Genomic DNA, 26,695 nt, shown 5'->3' on the forward strand with positions numbered 1-26,695 from the left:
TGCTATATCCGAAACCTATTCAACAAAGTGAGTCCGGGAGATCGCGGGTTATACCCAGATCGCTTGCTTCGAGGTTGCATTGCTGTCCTCCGGGTCACCAACAATCCCTTTTTTGTCTTTTCTGTATAGTTTTGCTTTTTTTGTTTTTTTTCTGTACTAATATGCTGTTTGTTATGATTTTCGATTATTCTTAAATTTAGTTAGTTAGTAGTTTGTTAGCTAGATTCACTCGTGTTGTATTTATATACTAGTCTCTCATTGTATCCTTCTTCTTAATGATGAATGAATACTAGTTTTTCTCCATATTGATTTTAGAATGGCAGTACTATTTTTCTTCTTCAATTTGAGAACTTTGCAATATAAGTTGAGTATTCTTTCTAAGACATTAATGTTTTGACAGCATATTTCCATCTAATACTACATAGTTTTTCTATTAATTTATTTATGTTGCTCAAGAAACTCTAAACCTGTGATTCCTGAAGACTATGCTTCTTGCTTTCTGTTCACCGCCTATACCCACTCCGTGAATCGATTACCAATTCCCAGACCACAAGAAGCTAACATAAGTTTGTACTCTGCCTGTTTATCAATATTTGCAGGGACTGAGAGCAATTCTGCATCCATTATGAGTGTAATCGGGTCTAAAAACACCAAACAGTGTCAATTATGCCACCTCAACACATCATCTGAGAAAGCCATTGAAGAATAGCAAAGAAGAAAGTGTCAGGAGACTCGGAGGGATTGATGAGCTCAAATCAATCTGACGTGCATGAAATTCGCCCCGTATAGCGTCCAAAGTATTACAGATAAAACCACAAAATAAAGCAAAATGTGATTCTGTACCAATTTCATTCATTTACTACTGAAGTTCATGGCAGATGAATACCTCAGATGTCAAACATTGATGGACTCGTAGCATCTCAGACTAGCAGCTACCATCCTATCCATATAACAGATTGAACTTTATTAAGCTTCACATAACTTGTTTAGTATAAATGTCATTGTACTCTGGGAACATAAATCAATACCAGGGATTAAAAATTCACAACTCTGCATCACCATATACATATAAACCTTAAAACCTTAAGACTTGAAATTCAACTAAAATGAGAAACTGTTGAAATGAAAATAAACTAATATCCTGAGAGCACAAAAAAACCAACTTTAACTCGGCTAACCAAAGAAACAAAAGGGTTACTCCTAAGCCTCCCCCTTTTCCTCTTTTCCTCCACACTCTTACAGTTCAATCCACACCCACATTTCGGGCAAACATAAAAACTGTTAACCGGAAACTCTGCAGATGCCATACACACAGAAAATTAAAGCTTTTCACCATTCCTCTTAACTTCCACAATGTCGAGCCAAAAGAGAAGCACTTTTACCCTGACCCCAGATGATTTTGTCAGCTTATCTTTATTGATGTACCCACTGATTGAGACTTGTATTTTAATTCGTAAGATCCATCCAGAGAAAAACTGCATGAACCGTTCAAATAGGCGTTGAATTTCCCAGAAGACACTTCAAGATCATAATAGGTTACCCCTTTTGGGAGAATTCCTATAAGGAAATCATAGGACTGGAGTATGAAGCCGTGGGACGGTGGCGCCAGCTCTGGGCATGGCTAAGAGAAAGAGAACAGAGAGGGCGAAAGCAATGACTTTTTGGTAATTGGTGGGCACCATCATGTTGGTTCTTGGATCAATTTTCTTCGTGGGGTTTGTTAACAGGGAAAAAAGACTCGTTAAGTTACTATGTTTTTATTTGTAGAAATTGAGACTGCATCATGGGTTTGATCAAACAAGCTTCCGGGCAACAAGGTTGGATGGATTTGAGGCAATCCCAAATCTTGGGATCCTTATCCACCTCCTGTATGTAAAATACATCAAAGCTTTGCCTCAAAGTTCTTGTATTTCCTAGGAAAAACAGAAGACCTTAATAGCATCGCAACAAATGGAATCAGTTATGGAATTCGAAAAAGAGAAACTCAGTGTTAAACCAAGAAACGAAGCAAGGAATAGAGGACTTGGAAATGAAAATTTCAATTATAACTCCGATTATAAAGCGTCTGTTATTCATATGAAGAGGAAGATTACAACACAGAATAGCATCATCATAGTAAAACTAACTCCACCTAAATACGTAATAAATCTGTTGATGACTACTTATTCCTACGCATAATATCATGGCTTTGCTGCGTCTACTACTTGAGGATCAGCACTAATCAAAAGCTCAAGTACTAATACCTCACCTGTAAACATGAGTGTTGATGACACTCGCCCTCCAATCTCCATAATTTACTTCAGAAACTACAAAATGAGTGAGTGCCTTCAGACGCTGGAGCTCCAACAAGATTATACTTCAAGAAGAGGGAAAACCCTTTTGAGGCTAAGTCTCCCACTCCTCTCTGCGGCGACAGCATTCACACAGTCAAATCCACAACCACACTGCGGGCTATCGTAAAAATTGTCCACCGTAAAACTGGCGGAGGCAATACCGACAGAGAAGTCAATTTCATTATCATCCTTAGACACCTCAATGATATTCACCCAGAAAAACAGAACCTTCACTTGGATACCCTTCAGATTCTTAATCTTGTCCGTCGAAATCGTGCCGGTAATTGTGCTCTTGTACTTGAGGTCGTAGCCGTCTATGGTGAAGCTGCAGCTTTTGTTAAAATACACAGAGAACTTGCCGGTGCTGGGGTCCAGCTCGTAGCTGGTGACGCCCTTCGGCAGGAGCCCAACAGGAAAGTCGTAAGATTGGAGAACTTCGTAAACGGTGGGTTTATCAGCGACGGCGGAGGGCGCGGCGGAGAGTAAGGCGAGGGTGACGGTTAGCAGGAGGAACATGGTTGAAGACATGGCTTCCGAGGAGCTTGGGAAATGGAGAGCTCGGTTTGTATGTGCGCACGCAAGAATTCAGAGAGTAGATTTTGAGGAATGGGGGAAAATTTTATCTTTGGAAGGATATGAAGTTGAAAATTTGAGCAGTAATTACTACTGGAGCACAAGGGTCATCGTGGCTTGGTGGAGTGGTTCGAACTTTGAAGGATAGGCGAGTCCAGTGACGACTGGGTGATGGTTGAAAAATCTGCACGGTAAATTTCCTTATATATATCACAAGCCAAATTTCCTAAAAAAAAAAAAACACCAGTAATAATCCCTAGAGTATGGATGCCCATATCAATTATCTCTTAAAGTATTAAAATATTATTTTTTACAAAGTATTACTTTTTATAGAGCAATACTTATAAGGGTAAAATAAACTTTTAAAGCTTAAAAATTAAGGGTTAGGATTTTGTTTTGAAGATTTTAATATTTCAGAAGATAATTAATATAGGATGAATATTTTAGGGATAATAGCTATACTTTGACCCAAAACAAATTTCACTGTCAAGCTTTAACTTAAAAGAGGAAAAGATTTTCAGAATTTTGTGGGTAATTGGCATTTTGCGCCGTGATATTATAGTATTTTTGCATAATGTAATTATAAATTAGAAAATGACAATTTGCATGTTCAATTATCTAATTATTGACAACATTCATTCTCTCCGCTCTATTTCGATGAGTTTTCTTGTTTAAAAGAATTATGTCAGTCTGAATAGAAAAATGTTATTTTGTCATTTTACTAAAGATGACAAATTCATAAATAAGAAACAAAAATTAGTGAAAAAGGAAAGGACGAAACAAGGTTTACAGAATCAGAATTTTGCATCCCTCGTTGGGAGTGCTCTAGTGTTTCTCATGTGGAGATCTTAGTGTTATTGCGTTTTGAGTGTAGAGTACAAGTAATAATGGTTTTTAGTGTTATTTTATTTATGTGCGTTGGAGATAGAGTTGGAAGGGGTCTTTTTTACTTGGTCTGAGCTTTCAGGTGTCTGTTTGAGTTGACGTCGAGATCTTCTTATTTCCTCATCCACATTTTGCACTGGCTCATTTTGCGCTTCATCTTCATCACCATCAAACCGACTAAATGTTGTTGCAAAACTAGATTCCACATTGTCACGATATGCACTAAATGATGGAATTGGAATTGCTGAAATATTGTGCATATAGTTGATTAATACCAAGACCAAGGTCAAGATGTACTTGTGAAAAATAATCTTGTGCTTGGTTTGGTATATATGGAGTCGATTGAAACCAATCATTTTGAGGCGGTTGAGGCATGTAATAATCTTGAGGCGGTTGAGGCACGTAATAATCTTGAAGTGTGTATACTGTAGAAGGACCAGCTATATCCACCCCAACATCATGATGTTCAACTGAACCAGTAAACATTCGGCTAGAACTTCTTCTTTGCCTGTGGGATGTTGTGGGAGCATAATCGGATGGAGAAGCAATTTGTTGTAACTGTTGGGTTATGGCTTCCTTGATAATATGTAACCCGTGTTTGAATCTATCAACCAATTGACTATATCCTTCAATATTTAGTCGTCTAGATCAACACAAAATTTCAAGGGCATTCACCTCGTCTGCCTGAAATTGTAGAAAAATAATGACCCTTGTGTTGTAAAAAGAAATATCTAAAATAAAATATGTGATATTATATAACAACAGCACAACTTGAAACATAGGTATTTCTCCAGCTTGGTACCCGTTTTCCACACGTCTATCAGTAGATGATGATACGAAATTTCTTGTTATGTTGTAGTACCATTCCCAAAAACTTCGTTCTGTTTCTCTTCTATTGGAAATAGGTGGCCTCTGTACAATCGTATCATATCGTCTTCGCCATCTAGTGATGTATTGTATGTGTTGCAGGTGCCAATCTGTGCCCGTCTGATTTTTATAGGAGATTTGATGGAGGCTCATATCTCGGGTATCCATCGCTTCTGGAATATTTTGCCTCATTCCTTTGTGATGTCTGTTATGCAAGGGCTCGAAAATATTGAACTCAATTACATAGAGCCCACCCACTCACATACTCCCTCCACCTCCAATTTTATACCAAATGATGTTGAGGCAGAAGACCCTATCGGAAATTTTGCACAAGACGAGGCTGAGCCAGAAGACCCTTTTGCGAACACTTTTACTTATGATTCAGAGGCTGCTTCTGAACCGGATGAAGTGGATTATCCAATTCCACCGGAGGATGGACCATACGAAGTTGACATAAATATTGTGGCTGAAAATTTTGCACAAGGTACATCAACATCCTTTGAACCAACTATGTTACATCAAACTACTCAGCAAACATTTTACCGCTCTATACTATTTTTCGAACAAATATTCCGGAGGTACCAGTGGATTTCTATTGATGTACCGAACATGAAGTATGCAAAATTTTATGACAAGAACAAAGGAACACTTGATGTGGAAATGCTTTTCAAAAATAAAGAAGCTTTAATCGAGGTAGTAAAAGATCACTCGATACGATATATACGACGCGAGTATTGGGTAGCTGAGAGTTCGAAGGTCAAGTGTAAAGTATATTATAAGCATAGCAGCCCAGGTATATATATATATATATTTGTATAAGTGTAAGCATACAAAATTAGTCGACTGATTCATATTTATTTTTTTCTGATATGTGGTGTAGATGGAAGCTGCGAGGAATTTTGAAACAAAAAATTAGAAGGTGGATAATAACAAATATGGGGGGAACCACACATGTATATTGAATCAAATGTCCCTTGAACATGGTAATTTAGATAGGATTTATGTTGCTTCTTTACTTTTAGGACAGGTGAAATGCAACCCCGCGTATGGAATAAAGCATGTCATCCAAACTGTAAAAGACCATACAGGGTACGATATACCATACCAAAAGGCATGATACAGTTTGAAGATGGCACGTGAAATTATTTACGGCACATGGGAGAGCTCAGTTCAAAAGCTACCCAAATACATGGGAGCTCTCTAAAAATGTAATCCAGGAACGATTGTTGAATGGAAACACAATGCCCGCCACCCATCAACTGGTGCATATATGATAGGATACATCTTCTGGGCATTCAAACCGTGTATTGAATGGATCCAACACAGTCGCAAACTTATCAGTGTAGATGGTACCAATTTATACACAAAGTACAAGCACAAACTGTTGATTGTTGCTGCCATGGATGGAAATCAACAGGTACTCCCTCTTGCTTTCGCAATTGTCGATGAAGAATCATATTCATATTGGAAGTGATTTTTTAGACAATTGAGCAGACATATTATACGGGGGCAACATGGTATTTGCCTTATGATTGCCATCCTGGTATCATTAAAGCTGTACGTGAAACTTCGAATTTTGTGCCACCTAACGGCGTGCACCGATATTGCTTGATGCATGTGTGTTCCAATTTCAACAGTCAACACAAAAATATCATGTTGAAAGATCTTTATTAGAGAGCTGGCTCTTAATATCAGATCAGAAAATTCAATCGCATTATCGAAGAGATAAAGAGTTAGAAACTATCTGCATTTGAGTATTTAGACAAGATCACCAAGGAAAAATGGACAGCATCTCATGATAGTGGATGGCGATGTGGAATTCTTACAAAAAAAATATTGGAATGCATAAATGGAGTATTGAAAGGGGGGCGCCGCCTACCTCTGAAAGCAATTGCTGAGATGACATTTCAGCGAACTGTCCATTATTTTCGTGAGAGGTTAGCGAAAAGTACTGTAATGTTGGCCAACAACCAACTGTGGACGAATTTTGCACATAAGATGTTTATACGTTGGCACCAAAATTCTGTTGAGCATACTGTCACCAAATACCATCAGTTCCAACAGTCCGCCTCGGTTGTTACAAGACGTCACAGTGGACATGGACTCAATACCCATGTTGTCAAAATTACGAATCGAGAATGCTCTTGCGGCAAGTGGACTCAATTTGGTATTCCTTGTAGTCACGCTCAAAAGGTATGCACAGCATACATGATTAATGTTGCATCAATGGTGAAGAATTATTACGATATAATGGCTTATAAGAATACATATTCCAAGTCATTTGAACCTCTTCATTCCGAAGATTATTGGGATGTACTGGAATTTGAGTTGGTCACGACACTACTATTTGCATCTCTTCGCGCCCTGGTCGAAATCAAACATTACGTATTCACAACGAGATGGATTGGACGCAAATGCATGCAAGGCAATAAGCCCAACAAAAAAATTCTTCTACACAATCAGATGTGTCGGTACTGGGTTGTCAAGAATAATTCTATATCTCATGTACTTTTTTTATAATTGTACAAAAAAATATACACTATTACATGTGTACACTTAATTATAATTTTTTAAATTAATATATTTTTAATATTATAATTTTTTGAACTTTAATATGTTGTTAAAAATTAATTTTATATAATTAATTTATAAAAAAATTAACTAAATAAAATTTAAAAAAAATAAAAAGATGACCCAGGTCGTGATTACAAATCACGACTTGGGCATTTTTATTTAAAAAAATTATTGTTTTATTCAAATCACGACTCGACATATTAATATTAGTATATTATAATAAATTATATTAATGTAATTTTTTTAATAATAAAAAAATAAATAACCCCTGCTCTGTCCAATTTAAAAACAGGAAACGACGAAGAGATTTACAAACGTTTGTTCACTAAAGCAAACTCCTTTCTAATGTCTATGATCCACATCTCAATTACTTCCACGTCTTCATAATCTTTCCAACACATGATTTGGAGGTTGACAACAAAACTTTAACTTGAAGACTTCCCATTTACCAAATGTTACTAAAATGAAATGTTTTATTAAAAACTTCTATTTGTTTAGGGCTGGTAGAGTAGAATGGAGCAATTGATTTCTCCATAGAATGAAGGCAATAGGCAATAGGCTAATGCTGCCTAATACCCTAATCTATGAATGTATTAACACAAGTCTAGTTAGGCTTATTTACTTTTTTATTTAAAAAAGTATAATACAAATATTATTTTTGAACATTGTCTGTAACTTGAGAAAAAAGAAATTTTATAAAATTGTCCGTCTCGTGGACCCATCCACAATTTAACTTTTGTTTTTAAAAAAATACAAGTTATTATCGCACGCAGTTCCAAAAATATATTAAAAAAATTAGTGTGATATGATAAAAAATTATTATTATAAATTGTAATAAATGTGAAGTTGAGAGAATTGTGGAGTAGTGGGTAGTTAAGAAGAAAAAAAATATTAATTTTTTTTTTAAATATAATAAAGGTTATTATATTATAAAAATTATTTAATTGTAAATTTAAATATTTTTAATTATAATCAACGTTAAAAATTTATTAAATAAAAAATTACATCAATTGTTACAAATATTACAATAAATACAAATATTATTAATGATCACAGACATTTGAAGGATCTTGGCATTGTTGGTATTTTTGCCTTTGACGCATTTGTTGTCAGTCCATTTTGTTATGAATACATGATGTTTGGCTTTGACAAGAGCACGTAGAAGCACGAAGAGTAGTGTCATGGACCAACACAAAGTTTGGAACTACCCAATAATCGTCCACCATCAAAAGGTTGAAAGGACTTAGAATATGTCATTACATAATTAAGCTATTAAATCATAATAATCCTTAACTATTGATGACGCGCTAATCATATATGCATAACATATGTTTCGAGCGTGAGAGCAACGGATTCCAAATTGACTTCATTTGCCACATGAACATTCTCGAGTAGCAATTTTAGACAAAATTTCAATCCATGTCCAAGGTGGCGCTTTGTAATGATAGAGGCCGATTGTTCAAATTAATGCTATCTTGTGACCGAATGCTCATTACTTTTTTCAAACCAACATTTAGACAACTTGTAGGCATAGTCCGTCTAAAGTTGGTTGTTGTTTAACATTACACTACTCTATGCCATCCTCTCACGAAAATAATGGACAGAACGGGCAAACGTTACTATTGCAGTCACAGGCAGGTGACGAGCCCCTTTCAAAACTCCATTGATGCATTTTGATATATTGGTTGTCAGAATACAGCATCGTCATCCGTCATCATGAGAAGTTATCAATTCTTTCCTTTTCGATCTAGTCTAGGTATGCAAACGCTTCTAGCTTGTTGCTCTTAATCTCCTCCAGTGTTCTGAATTTTCTTATCTGATATTCAGAGTAAGCTCTCCAACAAAGATCTTTCAACTGCACATTCTTGTAATTATTATTGAAATTAAAACACACATGACATAAGCAATATCGATGCACTCCATGAGGTGGTATAAAGTCCAAAATTTCAGTTACTGCTCTAATGATACTAGGTTGACAGTCATAAATAAGGCACATTTTGGACCGCCCTCTTATAATATGTTTGCTAAATATTTGAAGAAATCATTTCTAAGATAAATAGAATTCTTCATCAATAAATGCAAATGCAAGAGGAAGTACTTGTTGATTCCTATCCATGACAGTTGCAATCAATATTTTGTGGTTATTTTTTTTGTGTATTAATGACTTCCATCTACACTAATGACTTTGCAACAGAATTGGAATCTTTCGATACACGGTTTGAACTCCAAAAGTATCATATATACACCACTTGACTGCTGGAAAGTTTTGTGCACTCATTCAACAATCGTTCCTTCATTCCATTTTTTGAGAGCTCCCATGTAACTTGGCAGCTTTTCAATTGAGCTATCTCATGTACCATAAACAATTTTATAGGTCATCCTCAAACTATATCATACCTTTTGATATGGTATATCGAATCCTGTCTGATCCTTGATAGTTTTTATGACATGCATTATTCCACATGTGAGGTCGTATTTTACATGTCCCAAACGTAAAGAGCAACAAAACTTCGGTCTAAATTACAATGTTCAAGGGACATATCACTAATAACACATGTGTGGTCTTTCCCATATTTTGTTATCATCCAACACCTAATTTTTTATTTTATTATACCTCGACGTTGCTATCTACCCCACATCTGAAAATAAAAGAAAATCAATCAATCAACTTTGATGGTTTTGGTTATACGATAACACACACACACACACACATATTTATATATATATGTGTGTATATATATGTACCTGAAAAGTCCGTATATATTTGTCATTTTATCACTGCATTGGTGGAGGGGTGGCGATTCGAGACACAAACTTTTCACCTTCGTGTAGGAAAAGTCACAATTACTCTATAAGATGTCCAAATAATTTGGGCACTCCTGATAGATAGTGGAACTGTGACCGAAATTGAACTCAACCGATCTACTATTGAATGACATGACTACTGCCTGACATATTTAGGTTTACAGCCAAATGCGGATGTGTTCAAGGGTTCACGATTGTAGACTAATGCAATTATATCCCACATAATACAGGTTGAAATTACTCCCGACACACCGCACGAAATTGTATTACAATATGCTCATGCAACTGGGCTGCTCCTACTAGATGGGTGATGTGTCGTGATTTATCAAGACACTTGATGACATTACTATATCTTATAAAATTAGAGGATTTAGTTAAACCAGGAACTTCAATTGAGGCAGTGTTATTCTTGTATTTTTATACCGTGAATTATGAAATGTCAGCACCAAAGGCAGAGTTCCAAATGATGGTTGTCTCGCACATTGCAGTTGTTACAGGTAATATTAAATTATTTCATTTATAGATAGATTTCTTTAAGAAATATTCAAGTAATAGCGCTAGTTTATATCATTCTTGCATATTTGGGCTTACTCACATATCATTCCACTTTGCCATTATCTTAGTGCAGGATGTCTATATATGGGCCAAATCTAAACAAACAATAATCATTTGCTCCCAATAGTACCACATGGTGCAACATGGAACAGTAGGGACAACTATTCGGTCATAAGAGATATAATGGATGAGATGCAAGTTGATCAGGTATTTGATATTCAAAATATTATGTACATCTACACAAATATTAAATGCACATTAATGTATATTATTTCATTTATTACAGTTTATTTGACAAATATATGATGGACTTCGACGATATTATGGCCGACGCAGCTGATTTTAAGCCCCAGCTGTGGACATCAACATATCCTTTGATATTCAATGCAATAGTAGAAATGCATTATCTCCAATGAGTTCTTCGCCAATTTAGGATGAGACAAAATATTCCATAAAATTGACAGATAGTTGGGACATAAGTCTATATCAGATCTCCCATAAAATTTGTACGGGCACAGATTGAACCTGCAAGACGTACAATACATCACTAGACGGTATATACGATATGAATGATTGTGCAAAGACCACCCATTTCCAACAGAAGAGATATAGAACATAGATATTGGGAATGATACAATATAACACGTCATTTCATGTCGTCATCTACTGATAGGAGTGTGGACAACGGGTATCAGCCTGGAGATACAGCCACATTGCAAATTATGGTGTGTTATATAACGAAACATACTTTGTTTTAAAAACATTTTTTTTACTTTAGAATTCATTATTTTCTACATTTTTCAATCTGAACAGATAGATGCCCTTCAATTAATTTGTCAACCTAATCCATCGGATATAGAAGGGTCCAACTAATTGTTGGACTGATTCCAGAACGCATCACAAAACCTCAAGGAATTCATCAATCAGCCACAACAAAATACAATGCCATCTGAGAATGCCCCCACCACGTCCCACAGGCAAGGGAGAAGTTGTAGTTAAATGTTTATTGGTTCAGTTGAATGTGATAATGTTGCGGTGGATATAACTGATCCTTCTACAGTGTATACACCTCAAAACTACTATGTGTCTCAAACGCCACAAGATAATTGGTTTGAATCGGCTTCATATATGCTAAGTCATGCAGAAGTTTATTCTTCACATGTTGATCTTGAACTGACCTTGACATTAATCAACCATATCCACCAGGATATAACATTTCACCAATTCTATTTTCGTCATTTTAGTGCATATCGTGATTATATGAAGTTCAGTTTTGCAGCATCATCAAGTTGGTTGCACATTAATTCCGGTGATGATGATAATGATGAACAAAATAAGTCAAAATAAAATGTGGATAAGAAAATAAGAAAACCTTGACACCAACGCAATTGTGGGACGGACGGATATTCAAGGCTTCGGGTTCTATTCCTTTTTGAAGTTAAGAAAAAAATTACAATCAATTGTTACAAATGTTATAATTAAAAAATATTTAAATTTATAATTAAATAATTATAATATATAATAATAATATATTAGTAAGTGTGATACATCTTAGGTATGTGCATAATTTTTAAAAATAAATCAAAACAAAATATTTACATAAATTGTATTACTAGTTTTTGTAGTTTAAAAAAGTACCTAAAAATATATATAAGATAATAAATTAGTATAAATATTTTGATTTATAAAAAATTAAAAATTAAAATAATAAATAATGTAAAAAAACTAAAAGAATTGCATGAAAGAAAATAACTACCGAAAGGTAGTTATGGAAAAAACATGATAACTGTAGAAACTAAAAAATAATTAAATAATTTAAAATTTTAAAAATAAATGACATACTAAAATTAAGTGAGACATCAAAAAGATACTCTCACTTAATATATAGTATAGATAGATAATACTTTTTTTTTTAGAAAAAAAAAGAAGAAAAATTTGAGTCATGGAGAACACCCATACTCAGGTTTTTCTTTTAAGAAAAAAATAAAAATTATTCAAGTCCTGGACGTTGTAACACAAGTGTTAGTGTTTTTAAAAAAAACTCTAATATGTTTCTAATTATTAAGTAAATAAGTCAGTCTACGAAAATTAAAAATAAAAAAGAAAAAATAAAAAAGGGACACAACATCGGACACATTCTGGAGGCATGTTCAACACGTTTCAAATTTTATTTTTTATAATTTCAAAAAATTTTGGGTTGTCTTTAAAAAAATATATTTTAAGCTTAATAAAAAAGAAAAAGAATTAATTCATCCCTCTCAAACTAAAAATATTATGCTAAAATTATTTAAATTTGAAGATGTTCACGATAATTTAACTAATTTAAAATATTAAAAAAATTCATTGCACAATATAAACTGGTTATATATATTTTTAAAGCCATATTTGATTAAAACTATGGATGTAAGACATGTTTACTTTATAATTTATTTAATATTTTTCATATTACATATTTTAATTTTACAAAAAAACTAAAGTTATATATAACAAAAATACATATTATATATAATCGTGTAACTGTCGTGGCTTAATTTTTTTATATTTTATTTATCGCCTTATCTGTATCATACCCAGAAGGTTTTGCAATTACCCATCCTATTCCCAATTTGCCCAGTGAATTTTCAGTATCTGCTCATCAACTTATATTATACACCTTCAATTTTTTCAAGTTCACATATATAATTAGTTGGTCAATCGCATAAATTATAGGGTAAATTACATTTTATTATTTGAATTATACTCATTTTTTTATTTTATTTTTTTTTTGTCAACTTATTATCTCAATTTTGTGAAATTTGCATTATAGCATATATAAATATTTTTTGATTGATTTTTTTATCTAAAAAACATAACACAGTGCATAAGAAATAAAGGACAATGTGACGTGATATTTTTCATATGTACACTGCATGTGATATTTTTTAGAGATAAAAAAAAATAATTATTATATGAAAATTGCAAAATTGAGATGGTATGTTATACGGAAAAAAAAATTAGATGAAAAAATAAGTATAGTTCAAATATCCTAAATTATATGAGGAATGAATTGAGTGTGACTGATGTATAACCAATCACACACCAAATCAAATAATACTCTTACTATATGATTGGTTAGAGTGAGGTACGGCCAAGATTAACTGTAGCAAGGATTTATATATTACAGGTGTTTAATGAGTAATACTGGGGGGGGGGGGGGGGGGGTTTGATGATCCATCCAGCTGTTGTTGATGTCAAGCTGTCCACGTTCTGATTGCTTCTATTTCTCCATATGTTTGGATTCCCTGTGGCTGGCTTTAACAACTACTCTACACTGCATGTTCAATCATAAACAACACAGATAAAAGCAAAAAGGTTTTGTCTCCAAACCCCTTTGCGTAGTTGGGTTTAGCTCGGATACATCCATCCGAGCAGTTGACCTAGACTCTGCTCTGGGCATGCTAAGGAACTTGTAACCCAAAAATCACTTCATAGTGTATTCAGTTTGTTTCCAGGAAATAATGAGAGAATATGATCAAGCAGAAAGAAATCAAGGAGATGTTGGATAATCAGGAAACAAAGTGTATGATCAAACAGAGAAATACATTAAGGAAATGGCTCCTAAAAGGAAAAGTGTCCAGTAGGAATACACCAAAATCTAACCAATATCAACTAAAACGAGCTTGTTGTCCATCAGCATTTGATCAATTTCCTACTGCAGCTCCAAAATAATAATGTCAACAAAGACATAACTCAGAGTATTAACGATCAAGTTTCTGAAGAATTGAATACAACAAAAATGTGGGAAAATTGACGGTAATAATACGTACAAGAATTGTTACAAATTGTTCTAGTGAAAACTATGCAATAATTGTGAACAATTACTAGCAATCAAGTAATTCTAGTGAATAAAACAGGATACAAGGAACATACACTTTTAGCATTTCAGTTGACGTCCTTCAGTCTTTTAATCAATGCGTCCAGAGATTTCTTCTTAGGATTTTGCTTAGCCCCTCTCGTTCCAAAAGAACCAAATAACCGATCTGATTGATCCCTTAATTTCTCAGAGATGGAAACCACTTTCCGATAGTCCAGTGCATTGTAACTTCTCTCTCTGATAACTGGATTCAAGAAGTTCTCGGGATGATTGCTTAGAAGCAAATTGACCATTTGCCTCGACTCGGCAAGTCCTGATTTCAATTGATTTGCTTCTGCCTCCGACAAAAGAGGAGCTTGGTTCTCTGCAAATGATTCCAACAGCCGAACATCGACATCAAGCCCCATAATAGCATTAATATTGAACCTTTTAACTGATTCCCCAAGTAAAGCCCCAACAATCATTTCTGATATATGAGCAAGAACGTCTTGCAAAACCCGCTTCAGCACCTGAACAGGCAAAACCTGCTGTGCAGTTGAAACCAATGTTTCCAGGAAAATAATCACCTCATTTGCATATTCATTACCACCTTGTGGAGGATCATCAGCCATCCAATTCACATTTTCAATCAAAGACAGAAATCCATCAACCTTTTGCTTCAGCAACCCGGAGAGTGTCTCTTCAGCCGCATCGCGGGCTTTGATCAGAGGAAACTGCCTCCTGCCTCTCTCTGCTATCCTCAAAGGAATCCCTGAGAGCTGTGCAGCATGACGGAAGAAAAAATCACAAGCACGCTCAAAAACTGCCATATTTGCAGCCATCTGCATAGCCTGGGTAACCCCACCGATTGAGCTATTAATCACTTTTAACAAAGCCCCATCCAAGACCTCAGTCAAGAGCCTGTCCAGGTACTTCTTAACCACATCAAAAAACTCAAGCTGCCCACCATATGACATGAAACTCACTGAATCCTCAATAAACGACCGTACAATTCTACAGCAATCAGGAACAGTAGATGAGAATGGTGCAACATATGGAAACGCTGGCATGATGTTCGAAGTCTGTATCTGAAATGAAAGAACATTCATTGAATACTCATACTCTTTCTTCATGTACATCTGCTCAAACTTATCTGCTGCGAGAGCCTCAGCAAATTGCTTACGACAATCAGACAACAACAACTCGTGATACTTATCCCTATGCTTGCTTAATACATCGAGCAAAGCATCAATTGGATAACCAAATCTACGCAATGTGACACCAAGCAAACTCACATAATCCTTAATCAACAACAGATGATTTGCAGTTTGCATCCTAGAAAACTGATCCTCCAACACTGAACACATCTTGCTTACTGCAGTATCCCACAGATTCTCAACTTCCATCTTCGATATCAACCCTCCTCCTGTCCTCAAAACCCGATCCTCCACAATAAAAAACCCTGCAATTTGTGCAAAAAAAGTCTGGTGCGACTCGAGAAAAGGAGTCATTGAGGATACTTGGAAATCAGATGTCAACTGCAACTTCCTGTTCTCAAAATAATACTGCTTAAACCTATCCTCGAGTCCTAGAGTCTGATGTATATGATAAGCCCTGTACAACGGCGTCAAATCAAACCCTGAAATTCCATTCACGCCGTTGCTCCCATCAACAACTCCGTCAATCTCATCATCCTCTTCTTCTTCTAATGCGTAAACACAATCCCTCAAGCTAAGCCGGCTTTGCTCCTCAGCTTGGCGCTGCTTAATCCGAAGCTCTTCTTCTCTCTGACGAGCCGCTGATGCTTGTCCAATGGCTAGCTGACCTAAATTTCGGCTCACTATTCGGATCTCTACAAGCCAATCCCCAAACTCTTTACTGACTTTCCTCTCTATGTGAGCCCTAATCGCAGGGATCTGCTTCTCCAACATTCTTTTCAGAGTGGCCGACGGCGTTTTGTCCTGAAAATTGGTCTCAATCGAGTCCAAGCACTTCAACGCCATGTAGAAGTTATTTTTTGTGAGATGAAAATTTGCCCGCGAGCAAAGCTCCATGAGCTGAACGCACGTGCTGAGGGAACTTATCGCAAGCGCGATATTGGAGCACTTGTTTTTGGCTTCGACATAGGCGTCAAGAGAAGTCAGAAGGGGAACAGCGACGTTCTGAAGCTTGTTGTTGGAGTTGGAAAGTGAGGATTTCAGTGAATCGACATCGGATAAGAGGGATCGGAGATCATCAACGGCCACAATGAAGTCCTGATAGTGAGCACGGCAGACGTCTTCGATCTCCGATTCTTTGGATTTTGTGAAGTGTTTGAGATGGTGGAGCAGGGTTTCGGGTTTCCCCGAGGCGAAAGCTTTTCGAACGAAGGAGCCGAGATCTTCTCCGTTGCAGATGGCTGACGATAGGAGGAGCTGGTCCTGTTTGTCGGCCGTATCTCCGTTCTCCGCCGCAGCGGGAACAATTCTCCGACGAGTCTTCGTTGAGGTCATCGCCGCCGGTAGATTTCTTCTGCTCTCGTTATGACAGTAACCGCTAGTGAGGGGGCCGTTAAAGGCGGAGGGGATTTAGAGAGAATGGGGTGTTGAAGGAAAATGGGGAACGGGGAAACGATGTTAGACAATTATTCTCTATTTTTGTTTGACTAAAATGCCACTTAAATTAGGAGTAATTCCTCCTCAGTTCTCATTACAATATGGAAGAAACTCAATCACATTCTTAATTGGGAATTTGGCATATGAGCAAATAACAAATGAGAGCCGTGTCTGAAACTATTTATCTGCTTGGGGAGCCACTGACTGATGATTTTCTCTACTAACGATTCCACTTTCCTAAATGCATATAGTTATGTTATAAATACATAAAATAATAAATTAAAACGACTGTTTCTAAAATTTGTTATAATTACAAAATCTCTTGTTATTTAAAAAATTATAAATATATTATAAAATTATAAATACCCTAATAAATACTTCATTATGACAGTCAATTGTAAGAGATATTTTTATGAGGTTATTGCAACTTTTCAAATAATAAAGAAATATTTATAATCATGACAAATTTAAAAAAGAATAGTATAATTTATCGTACGTAAATTTATAATAGCAAAATAGCCCAATAAATTCTTTTGTAATTTGTAATGAAAAATTTGATTGTTCACATGAATTTGAGCAACGAGCCAGTCTATAGAAAGAGAAGACTACTCTCAATAATATAATCGTCGCCATTTGTCGAAATTGAGACCCTATGACTCTGAAATTATAAATTCAAACTCCACCAATGTGTCAAACATTAGCCTACTTTAATAGTAATTTTTTGTTTTATTTTAATAATAAATATTAATTAGATATAATTATCTAATACTAATAATTAATATATGATCGATTGCGTCGTCAGTTGTTGTTAGATACAAATACTTGATATTAATGATTGTAATTTACTTGTTAAAATTTCATCATTTTTAAAAACCCTATAATGATAGTTTCTTTTATAATTAATTATTTATTCACATTTTCCATTAAATAAAACATCTAGGAATTTATTTTCTTTTGAGGTTTGTTTAAAACCAGGTGAAGATTGAAAAACAGAAAGTTAAAAAAGAGCAATGAGGGAGTAATGGGTATGTGCTCTCTTAAGCAGCTCCTATTTTCTGGACTTGAGCATCCACTGCAGCAATCAACTCCCAAGTCCCAACGGCTCATCAGCTTATAAAATAGGGATTACAGCTGGGACTTAGCCTGCCTGGTTTCACTGGTCTGCTAAAAAATCATAGATCTATCAGAACTTCACAAATAAAAACAATAAAAGGAGATTAGGTATGAATAGGCAAGAATAACAAAAGAAATTGGCAGTTCTCGAATTTTTAACAAGACACATTTGTTGTCAGTAGGGCCAACAACCAATTAATTGAACTGGCATTATCTCTCCCTTCTTGTAGGAAAAGTAGAATTGGGCAGTTGGAATTGGTCAAGTTTCATCAAGGTCATTAAAGGTCAACCCAAGAGATAGCTTTGATTGATTTTGTAGGCGGTAACCTTACCATCAACAAAGGCTACTCGCACAATTTGGTAACTACCATGGTGATGAAAAATGTGTGAAACTTTCAAAGTAAGCAAACAAGCACCGTAAGAGTCAGTTTAGCAAGGATTTATATTACTCACTAGAGATATGCTCTTTGCAGATCGCTCCATTATGTAGTCGCAAGGCCTGAAAAAGACTCCATATTCCTTTGACCATTTCTCCAATCTTGAGCATATATAAGTGGAGCCAAAGGAATCAGACCAGTAAATGATTCCTCCCCTGGTTCAGTTGATACCGAGTCATATCTTATCAGTTCAAGGAAAGAAAGTGGAGAAAGGAGGGTGCGAGGGCAAACCTGTATGCTGGGAACCCCATTCCCAGGACAGAGGCAACATCCAGATCAGATGATCTAATTACAACACCATCTGAAATCATACGACATGCTTCGTTTAAAGCAGGAAAAAGTATCATCTCAACAATCTCACTATCAGACAACTTTGTCAGCTGTACAAGTCAGAGAAAAGGAATGTTAATAACTTCATGGATTTATAGCTAAAAAACACTTCAGAAATTTGGGAAAAAATGTGTAAACGTTCATCAACCAGAAATCATGGGCAACTGCAAAGTGCATTTGCCCATGTGTTTATCTAGGCCTAGGAAGACCGACATCTAGGGCCCTAGGAAAGATTTCCCGTTGGTGGACTTTGTTAGCCACCAATTCAATGCATGCAAGACTATCAGCAGGAGGGGATAGATAAATGAGGGAATGGGGGAAGAGAGAGAGAGAGAGAGAGAGAGAAAGCAACCTCGGAGTCGATAAAAGTCACATTTGACGCATCCCTAGCTGTTTTCATGTACCTTGAGAGCTTGGGGTCTGGGCTGGCCTTGCCACAGTTGTCATAGTTGTAGAAACCCTTACCACTACGTTCGCCTGGTATAGAAGCCATGAGTAACATTATCAATACAAGCCCAAAACTTCCCTACAGACTTCACCATAGACAAAAACATTGCAATACTCAAAAAAGATCAACTAGAAAGATTACAACGTCCTGTAAGGTGGGTAAGTTACCTTTACGGTTATCTTGCTGTAAACTAGGAATCAGTTGAGATTTGTAGGACCTATCTGGGAGACTCTCAACAAATTTCTTACTAATCACCACAAAAACTTGAAGTCCAACCACATCAAGCATCCTGTATAATTCATCGAGATACAAACAGAGGAATTATTGGCTGAACAAGAAGAGCAGAAATTGATAGCATCTGGAACATCAATTGAAGTAGCGCTCATGCATATCCTAAAAGTTCTACAAATGAGAGAAAAAGTTTGTCTATCTGCCAAGTATTTAGAAGAGAGACAAACTTCAGACTTGCAGCCCTTAGGCGTGAGTACATGAGAAAGAAGCCACATATTTGTTTCCGTCGTTATGATTCTGGTTATAATGCTGTTCCACTAATTATGGACTCAAGCATCAGTAATTGGAATTTACAAAGTCTAATTGGACAGCATATCCAGCTTACCTAAATGGACCCACTTGCATCCCAAAGCTTTTGAGAACCTGATCAATGCGGTAAACATCAACACCTCGTTCAGCGAGTAGTATTGCTACATGCAAATATGTGAGGAGCATGCTATTGACGGTATAGCCTTTCCGGTCACTGACCATAATTGGGGTTTTCCTCATTTTTCTCCCAAAGTCTATTAAATCAACAATTACTTGAGGCGATGTGCATTCAGTATGAACTATTTCCATAAGAGGCATGACAGGAGAAAGGCTGCATCCAAATGGTGAGGAAGAATTCAAAACAAATCCATGGAGTAACAACAATTGTTTAACACTATATTACCAGAAAAAGTGGATCCCAGCAATCCGATGTTGGCTTTTGGTCCTTTCTCCGACCAATTTCACACTGAATGTTGAGATATTACTGGTAAAAATGCAATGTAGAGGACAGCACTTCTCAAGATTAGAAAAAATCTCTTGCTTCAGCGACAAACTTTCAGATTCCGCCTGCCCAAAGTATAGAAAAAGGAGACCAATCTTGGGAAGTTGCAAAATGCAATTTCAACATATTTTAACCATACTTTTCATTACCACAAGTAATATGTTGAATGTGCTAACATGGTGGGATAGAACACCTTAATGTTTCAGCTATTCTTTACTGCATTTCCTCCCATACTTTCATCTTTTTAGTTTCCCCCACATATTGCAGTCTTAAACTCTAAAAATACCTTGAGAATCAGACTTGTTAGGTTAATATGCCCAGAAGATAGAGTTGTATAACGTACCAGCATACCTAATCAGAGATGCATAATCTAAAATACACTGCCAGAAGGATTGACATTTGAAGAAAAATGATTTGTCCATAAAGTGTCCGGGATAGCAATTTACAGGACCATAGACAAGTTGCCCAGAGCAAAAATGGAGCCAGTTTTTTTTAATCAACTTCTATACAATCTCTTTTAGAAAAGACTTCTAAGGTTCCATGGTGGCCTTTCATCTGATCCACCCAACTGAAAACACCTTGCTTAAAAATGCATGATGTTTTGCTGCAATTACTTCTTGTGGACTGATTGCTCAACAGAAAATGGAAAGCCAAAAAAATTCTAATAGACAGCTTCTTCGATTCCCCGCTTCTACTATGCATTACTAATCTGTTTGCCCATGCAGCAGTCACACACAGGATGTGTCAAATAATGTTTGTAAGATAAACTGAGCAGGAAAAACAATTCTAGAACTGCAAACAGTTTCCAAATAGTGTTCTACCTCTATAACTAAATCAACATCCTTAAACTTGTCATAATCAAGAACCCCCTCCAATAGGCTGAGAGATTTTTCAAGGCCCTCTTGAGTTGCCCTTCCATTCTTGACACGATTTTGCAAATTTTCTGTCACAGAATTACAATAGCTTCTTATTCAAATTTTCCACCAAAAAACAATTAGAGCAATAATGAAGTCATGAAGGAAGCTCACCTTTGACTCTACTGATTGCATCTATGAGATGCTTCTTGTTCGTCTCTTTCAGAATGACTTGGTAATTACTAAGAATCAACATGGTTGCTATTTCAGAGCTCATCAATCCCCCACCGACAACAGCAACCTTCACTATTTTTCTTGGCAGCAAATTCATCTTAGAAATGACAGGAATCTGTACCAGTGTCCAAAGATACAAGAAAACAAATATAGAGTTGGATCAGAAGATCCTTTAGTAAATCTGCCTCCCAATATTGCAACAAAAAAAAACAGATATGACCACTAAATTGCAAACTTGCATTTCTGTTTACATCTACAGCATTTGACGCTTGCTGCAAACATTATCATACTTGATTTTGACCCAAAATATGTCTTGTATCTCAACATTTAGAGTCAAGATCCTCACTTTTGATTATTCAGCCATTTAATCAGAGTATTGAATTTCAGTCATCTACCCAGAGCATAGAAACAACATAAAAACTTTATTAGCATTAGATTTAGTTGATCAACTATTGCATTGGTAGGACTGAATTATGTTATTTAAAGTAAAGTTACAACTTTTAAAGTAAAGTTACAACTAGACTTCTGAGATTGATCAGAGAGTTGAATCATATAAATCATCATCAAATTTCTATCCAACAGTTGATCAGAGAAAAAATCTCAGACATTGCAGAACCTTAATAATTTGGCGTTGCGCGAAAAACACGTGAACTAGACTTCTGCATGTACTAGATTGCCGAAGTTCTTGAAGAGCTTCTGCTTCCTGATAGGAGAAGGTGCATTGTCATAAACTGCACCTAGGAGGATGCACCACAGCAGAGTAAAGTGAAGCGTATATTACCTTCCACAGTGCTTTACGAGGACCTGAAACAATGCCCTGTCCAATGACATCAATGCATACTAATGGGTGCACTACATTTGGATTTTGTCTCTGGACTTCAAGTCTGGCGGAGTTAAGTATTGCCCTAGCTTCTGCCAGGGTTTCTAACTTGTCAGTTCTATAAAGACTGATCATCCATGGTCTTCTACACTCTACTATGTCCAAAGCCCATTGACAAGCTAGTTCAAGAAGCTTATCTGCTGGAGCAATGGCATCCACGAGAGATAAAGTTCGAGCCTCCTTCCCTTCTACTCGCTTTGACATCTGATGATACACCAAGTTATTAAGATCTGCAGGGCAATAGCTAAAAACTTGAAAAAGAACACAAGATTTCATACCAAAATCATTTCAAGAGCTTTTGAGAGGCCAACAAGCCGTGGAAGCCTCTGAGTTCCTGGAGCAAACCACATTTCAACAACCAATACTGTGCAATATGATCAACAAAATACAAGCATTATATCATATTTCAACAAATGGCAGGCTACTTAAGAAGGGTTAAGCTAGATACTTCAATGGAGAGTCTGTCAGGGAAGCATAACAGACAGGCGTGTATCATAGATGTAACATGTGGCACAACTAAATTGGGGATTTTTTTTCCTTTCTCTTGACTTGTCAAAAATGAATATCAGCAAATTTCATCCTCTCTTCCCTTCAATCAAGCCTGGGGTCAATGGTAACAGGGCTTGCAAGCAACGCTCTGTTGCAATATGGACTCCACTACTAACTATGTCATCCTCACTTTGCCTCAATGGCTGAGTCAAGTTCCTAGGAGAATCACTGAACCCGCTTATCAACAAGTTCAAACATCTCCATGATCAGTGTCAGACACTGCACCTTCCCCTCACCTCAAAACAAAGTTTGAAATAATTGGACATCTGACCAAACACATAACATTTGTAATGGAGGCATTAGTTATGTTATAAGACAAAACTCAATGAAAATCAGTTTTCAGGCTATTGTTGCCTCACAGCCCACATCTCGGGAACCACATTAAGGACACAGTTAAAAATGGAACACATAGGCCCATCCTATCTATATGAACAAAGGGGAGTACCAAAGTACATTGAGTTATAACTATTTCTCTAGACATAATTGCAGGAATGAAACTTTTAATATATCCTGTATAAAATAGTATCACTTTTGGAAAGAGAAAAATGGTATCTGTCAGAAATTGGCCCCTAATTTTACTTCCCTGCTGCATCCAAAACATGATCATCAGGCAAAATAAAACTTGAAGGCATGCTTTATGTAACTCATAAGTTCCAAAACAAAAAGATCTTTCATCAGAGGCAGAACAGAAAGTATAAAACAAGAAAAGCAATAACAAATAGGTTCGTGGGAAGAAGATGTTTGAGGCACCCAAAAATCTTATCCCACATTTAAACTTACAGTACCTCCAAGTCCCGGAAGAATCCCGTACTGAAGCTCAGTAAGACCCAGCTGTGCAGAGGAAGTCGATATGCGAGCGTGACATGCCTGAAAAGAAACAATGATTAGGGACAAACACATTTTATCCCTTAGGATCATTCCTCAGCCTCGTGAGCCCTACTTAACTTATAATTGCATCACTTGACCATGGTATACTCTTAAATTGAGGTTAATCTGGCTGATCAATGCAAACAAAATATTCACATAAAGCGCTCTCCCTCCTACTATACGTCAGCTATGACTCTGACATTTAGGCTCAGGCACTGAACTGCTGTTGCCACTATCAACCAGAAAAACTATCAAAGACTAAACCATTTCCAAACCCCAACCAACACATTATAGCACTTTTAAACCCATCGCCAAACATTTATCATCAAAATGCCACCACTCTCTATAAACCAAACATTGGACATCAAGCCAACAGTGGAACCATCAATCATGCCGGAGGCTAGAGAAATAAGTCATAGTTATTACTAGGATCAACACTCAGAATATTTTGCAAACTAATTGCCAGATCTGGATCTCTTGTGATATCTCTCCCACAGGCTCATTCTAGTAGCTTCATGGATTACCAACTTGTAAAGTAACCAAACATTTGTTGGGATTTGATATGAAGTTAGTGGGTGATTCAATTACTGCATGTCAAAGAGGTACAAAAACAGTACCATTTACAGTAATAATGATGATCATATGGCAAGTATTTGCTGGTTTGTGAAAGAGAAGATTGGCCCTACTGATCTTTAAACTGTGGAATTCCTTGTCTTGAATTTTCTTTTACACTCTTTGAGGCCAATATTATCTGTTTCTGATCTCCAATAATGCCATCAATTACAGGAATGGCAAAACACATGAAGGGGTTAATATACAACTGAAAGCTCATGGGATTGTGTGTTTGACGTATAACTAAATGTAATATGTAGATTTGACCAAAATAGTAACATTTTATAGTTAAAAGAATCCATGGAAAAGAGAAGAGAGTAACAATAGGAAGGGAGAAAGCTACTGAAAGACGGTATCATTTGTACAAGAGCAATTTCCAGTCCACCACCAAAAGCAGGTCCTTCAATAGCAGCTACAAAGGGCTTTCTTGCAGCTACAGTGGAAAAAGTTAATGGTCAGAAAGAAAACCAATATATCTGCTAAAATAACTGAAGATGGTCAAAGTAATACCTTCCAAAGTATCAGTGACAATTTGGATTGACATAAATCCGAGCTCCATTTTTGCTGTCACAGCATCATATCTCTTAGAAATACATAAACTGAACTGAGGTACTTTGAGATGAAAAACATATATGTAGCTTATCTTACTCTTTTTCCCTTGAGAACCACCAAAAGCTGTCACGTCGAATCCTGCAGAGAACTTTCCTCTTGAACCTGTTTGCAAATTAGGGTATTAGATTCACAATAAAATCATTTTAACAAACTAGATAATCAGCAATCTCACCAGTAACTACAATCGCTTTCACATCATCTCTTATTAGAGCTCCTTCAATACTCTCCTTTAAGCTAAGTATCACTAGGAAATACAAACATGTTATGAAAATTCCAAAGCATGAAAGGAAACAGGAAGAGACTGATTAGACAAGCAAAGACATTATTTTGGACAAGATCATAATTGCTGGACATTTTAGACTAATTAATGTATGTGAATTGATGTATAAGGTATGTTGTTTGGGGACCCAAAAAAAAAGAATCATTTGGATTTCTTTGAATGAATATGAACTACAGTGGACTCTATATGTTAAGCCACACTCACTAAACAATTGTAACCCTTTCTTAATGGGTTGATAAGCCTGATTTTCCAGTTCTCTCCATCATCAGTCACCTTCGGTCTTATGTAATGATTTCTTTATCTTGTGAATGCAAACTTCCAATAACCATTTGAGTCTATCTAAATTCACATAAAAAAATTCCTGGTCACTATTCCTCAATATATAAGCGTTGTGAACTTTTATCTCCCGAATATATTTGAGCTAAGCTAATCATGATTAGCTCTAATCAACTTAATCAAGCTGGGAAAGAATAAAAAAAAAATAAGCAGACACCAAGCGGACAACATTATTAAAGCATCGGAAATGAAGACTCTGAGCTTCTGCTACACGAAGTCATGAACTAACATGACTATGAGATGCAATATGTGCTCCCCATACTATTTGGCGCGTCACCGCAACCTTCTCCATGATTTCTGAGAATTCAGACCAGGATCCTGAACTCGTTCACATACTTGATTCTTAAGCATAATAATTAAAACTTAGGACCAACCAATTCCTTTTCAACATCGTGGAAGGTCGAGCACGCTTGAGTACCAGTGCTAAAACATCATTTCTAGACCACTTGACCTGGAACGCAAAAATGTGGAGTCTATCGACCTAACCGCTAATTCCACGCATCACTATAATCATGTACAGAACAAGAGAGTAAGAAAAATAAAGATGAAAGGTCAACGGAGTAAAAGATACCGTCAACAGACAGCAGATTGAGAGGTGGATTATTGATAGTGACGACGGCCACCCCGTCTGCTCTGACCTCCACTGTCGTTCTTCCAAGCATCTCGCGCTTCTCGGTGGTTTGTGGTGGTTCCCGGTGGCAGTAGAGGAGTAAGAGTGATGGATTTGCAGTTCAGCAGAATATTTGCCGACTCTGGTCCAAAATATTCCCTTTTGGCGCTGCTTCAATTATTTTTTAACTCCAGCCGTAATTGCTTTTATTCGAAATGAAACATCGCCCACAGTTGGGCCTTAGGGCCCATTTAAATTATGCTTGGTTAACTGTGTATTCAGACCAATTATGTGCCTTGTCATAAAAAATAAATAAATAAATAAATAAAGAGACCAATTATGTGGTAAATTTCATTTTAGTCCCTAATATTTGATTTTAATTTTAAAATAATCTCTATTTTTTAATTTATTTTAAATTAATCCCTCTAGAAGGTAATTTTCTGTATTAGTGACCTAACTATTGTGACAAAATT

The 26,695-nt window shown here is 36.2% G+C and overlaps 3 protein-coding genes across 9 annotated transcripts; all 3 read right to left on the minus strand.

Moving 5' to 3' along the window:
* Positions 1-745: 745 nt before the first annotated feature.
* On the minus strand, positions 746-3,072 carry LOC105165216 (uncharacterized protein At5g01610). Of its 3 annotated transcripts, none has more exons than XM_088881050.1 (2): positions 2,249-3,072; positions 746-940 (listed from the first exon to the last, which is right to left on the minus strand). In XM_088881050.1, the coding sequence occupies exon 1, from the start codon at positions 2,859-2,861 to the stop codon at positions 2,352-2,354; it is 510 nt and encodes a 169-aa protein (XP_088737176.1). In that variant the 5' UTR covers positions 2,862-3,072; the 3' UTR covers positions 746-940; positions 2,249-2,351. The 3 variants fall into 3 exon arrangements, with proteins under 3 accessions (XP_088737176.1, XP_020550703.1, XP_088737175.1); XM_020695044.2 differs by lacking the exon at positions 746-940 and adding an exon at positions 944-1,866; XM_088881049.1 differs by lacking the exon at positions 746-940 and adding an exon at positions 944-1,913.
* Positions 3,073-14,305: 11,233 nt separating this feature from the next.
* Positions 14,306-17,329, minus strand: SEC15B (exocyst complex component sec15B). Its single transcript, XM_011084148.3, has one exon. The coding sequence runs from the start codon at positions 16,914-16,916 to the stop codon at positions 14,514-14,516; it is 2,403 nt and encodes an 800-aa protein (XP_011082450.1). The 5' UTR covers positions 16,917-17,329; the 3' UTR covers positions 14,306-14,513.
* A 605-nt stretch (positions 17,330-17,934) lies between these two features.
* Positions 17,935-26,669, minus strand: LOC105165214 (glyoxysomal fatty acid beta-oxidation multifunctional protein MFP-a). Of its 5 annotated transcripts, XM_088881312.1 has the most exons (19): positions 26,184-26,669; positions 25,169-25,240; positions 25,033-25,098; positions 24,895-24,948; positions 24,750-24,817; positions 23,691-23,772; positions 22,635-22,720; positions 22,258-22,560; positions 22,093-22,179; positions 21,417-21,591; positions 21,210-21,331; positions 20,290-20,453; positions 20,106-20,217; positions 19,963-20,000; positions 19,514-19,635; positions 19,251-19,375; positions 18,800-18,948; positions 18,585-18,723; positions 17,935-18,182 (listed from the first exon to the last, which is right to left on the minus strand). In XM_088881312.1, exons 1-19 carry the CDS (start codon positions 26,272-26,274, stop codon positions 18,144-18,146), a joined length of 2,094 nt encoding a protein of 697 aa, XP_088737438.1. In that variant the 5' UTR covers positions 26,275-26,669; the 3' UTR covers positions 17,935-18,143. The 5 variants fall into 5 exon arrangements, with proteins under 5 accessions (XP_088737438.1, XP_011082447.1, XP_088737436.1 ...); XM_011084145.3 differs by having other exon boundaries at positions 19,963-20,217; positions 22,635-22,690; XM_088881310.1 differs by having other exon boundaries at positions 17,935-18,179; positions 19,963-20,217.
* Positions 26,670-26,695: the final 26 nt, after the last annotated feature.

The sequence above is a fragment of the Sesamum indicum genome, linkage group LG6, assembly GCF_026168435.1.
Source record: "Sesamum indicum cultivar Baizhima isolate 11 linkage group LG6, ASM2616843v1, whole genome shotgun sequence".
NCBI lineage: Eukaryota > Viridiplantae > Streptophyta > Magnoliopsida > Lamiales > Pedaliaceae > Sesamum > Sesamum indicum.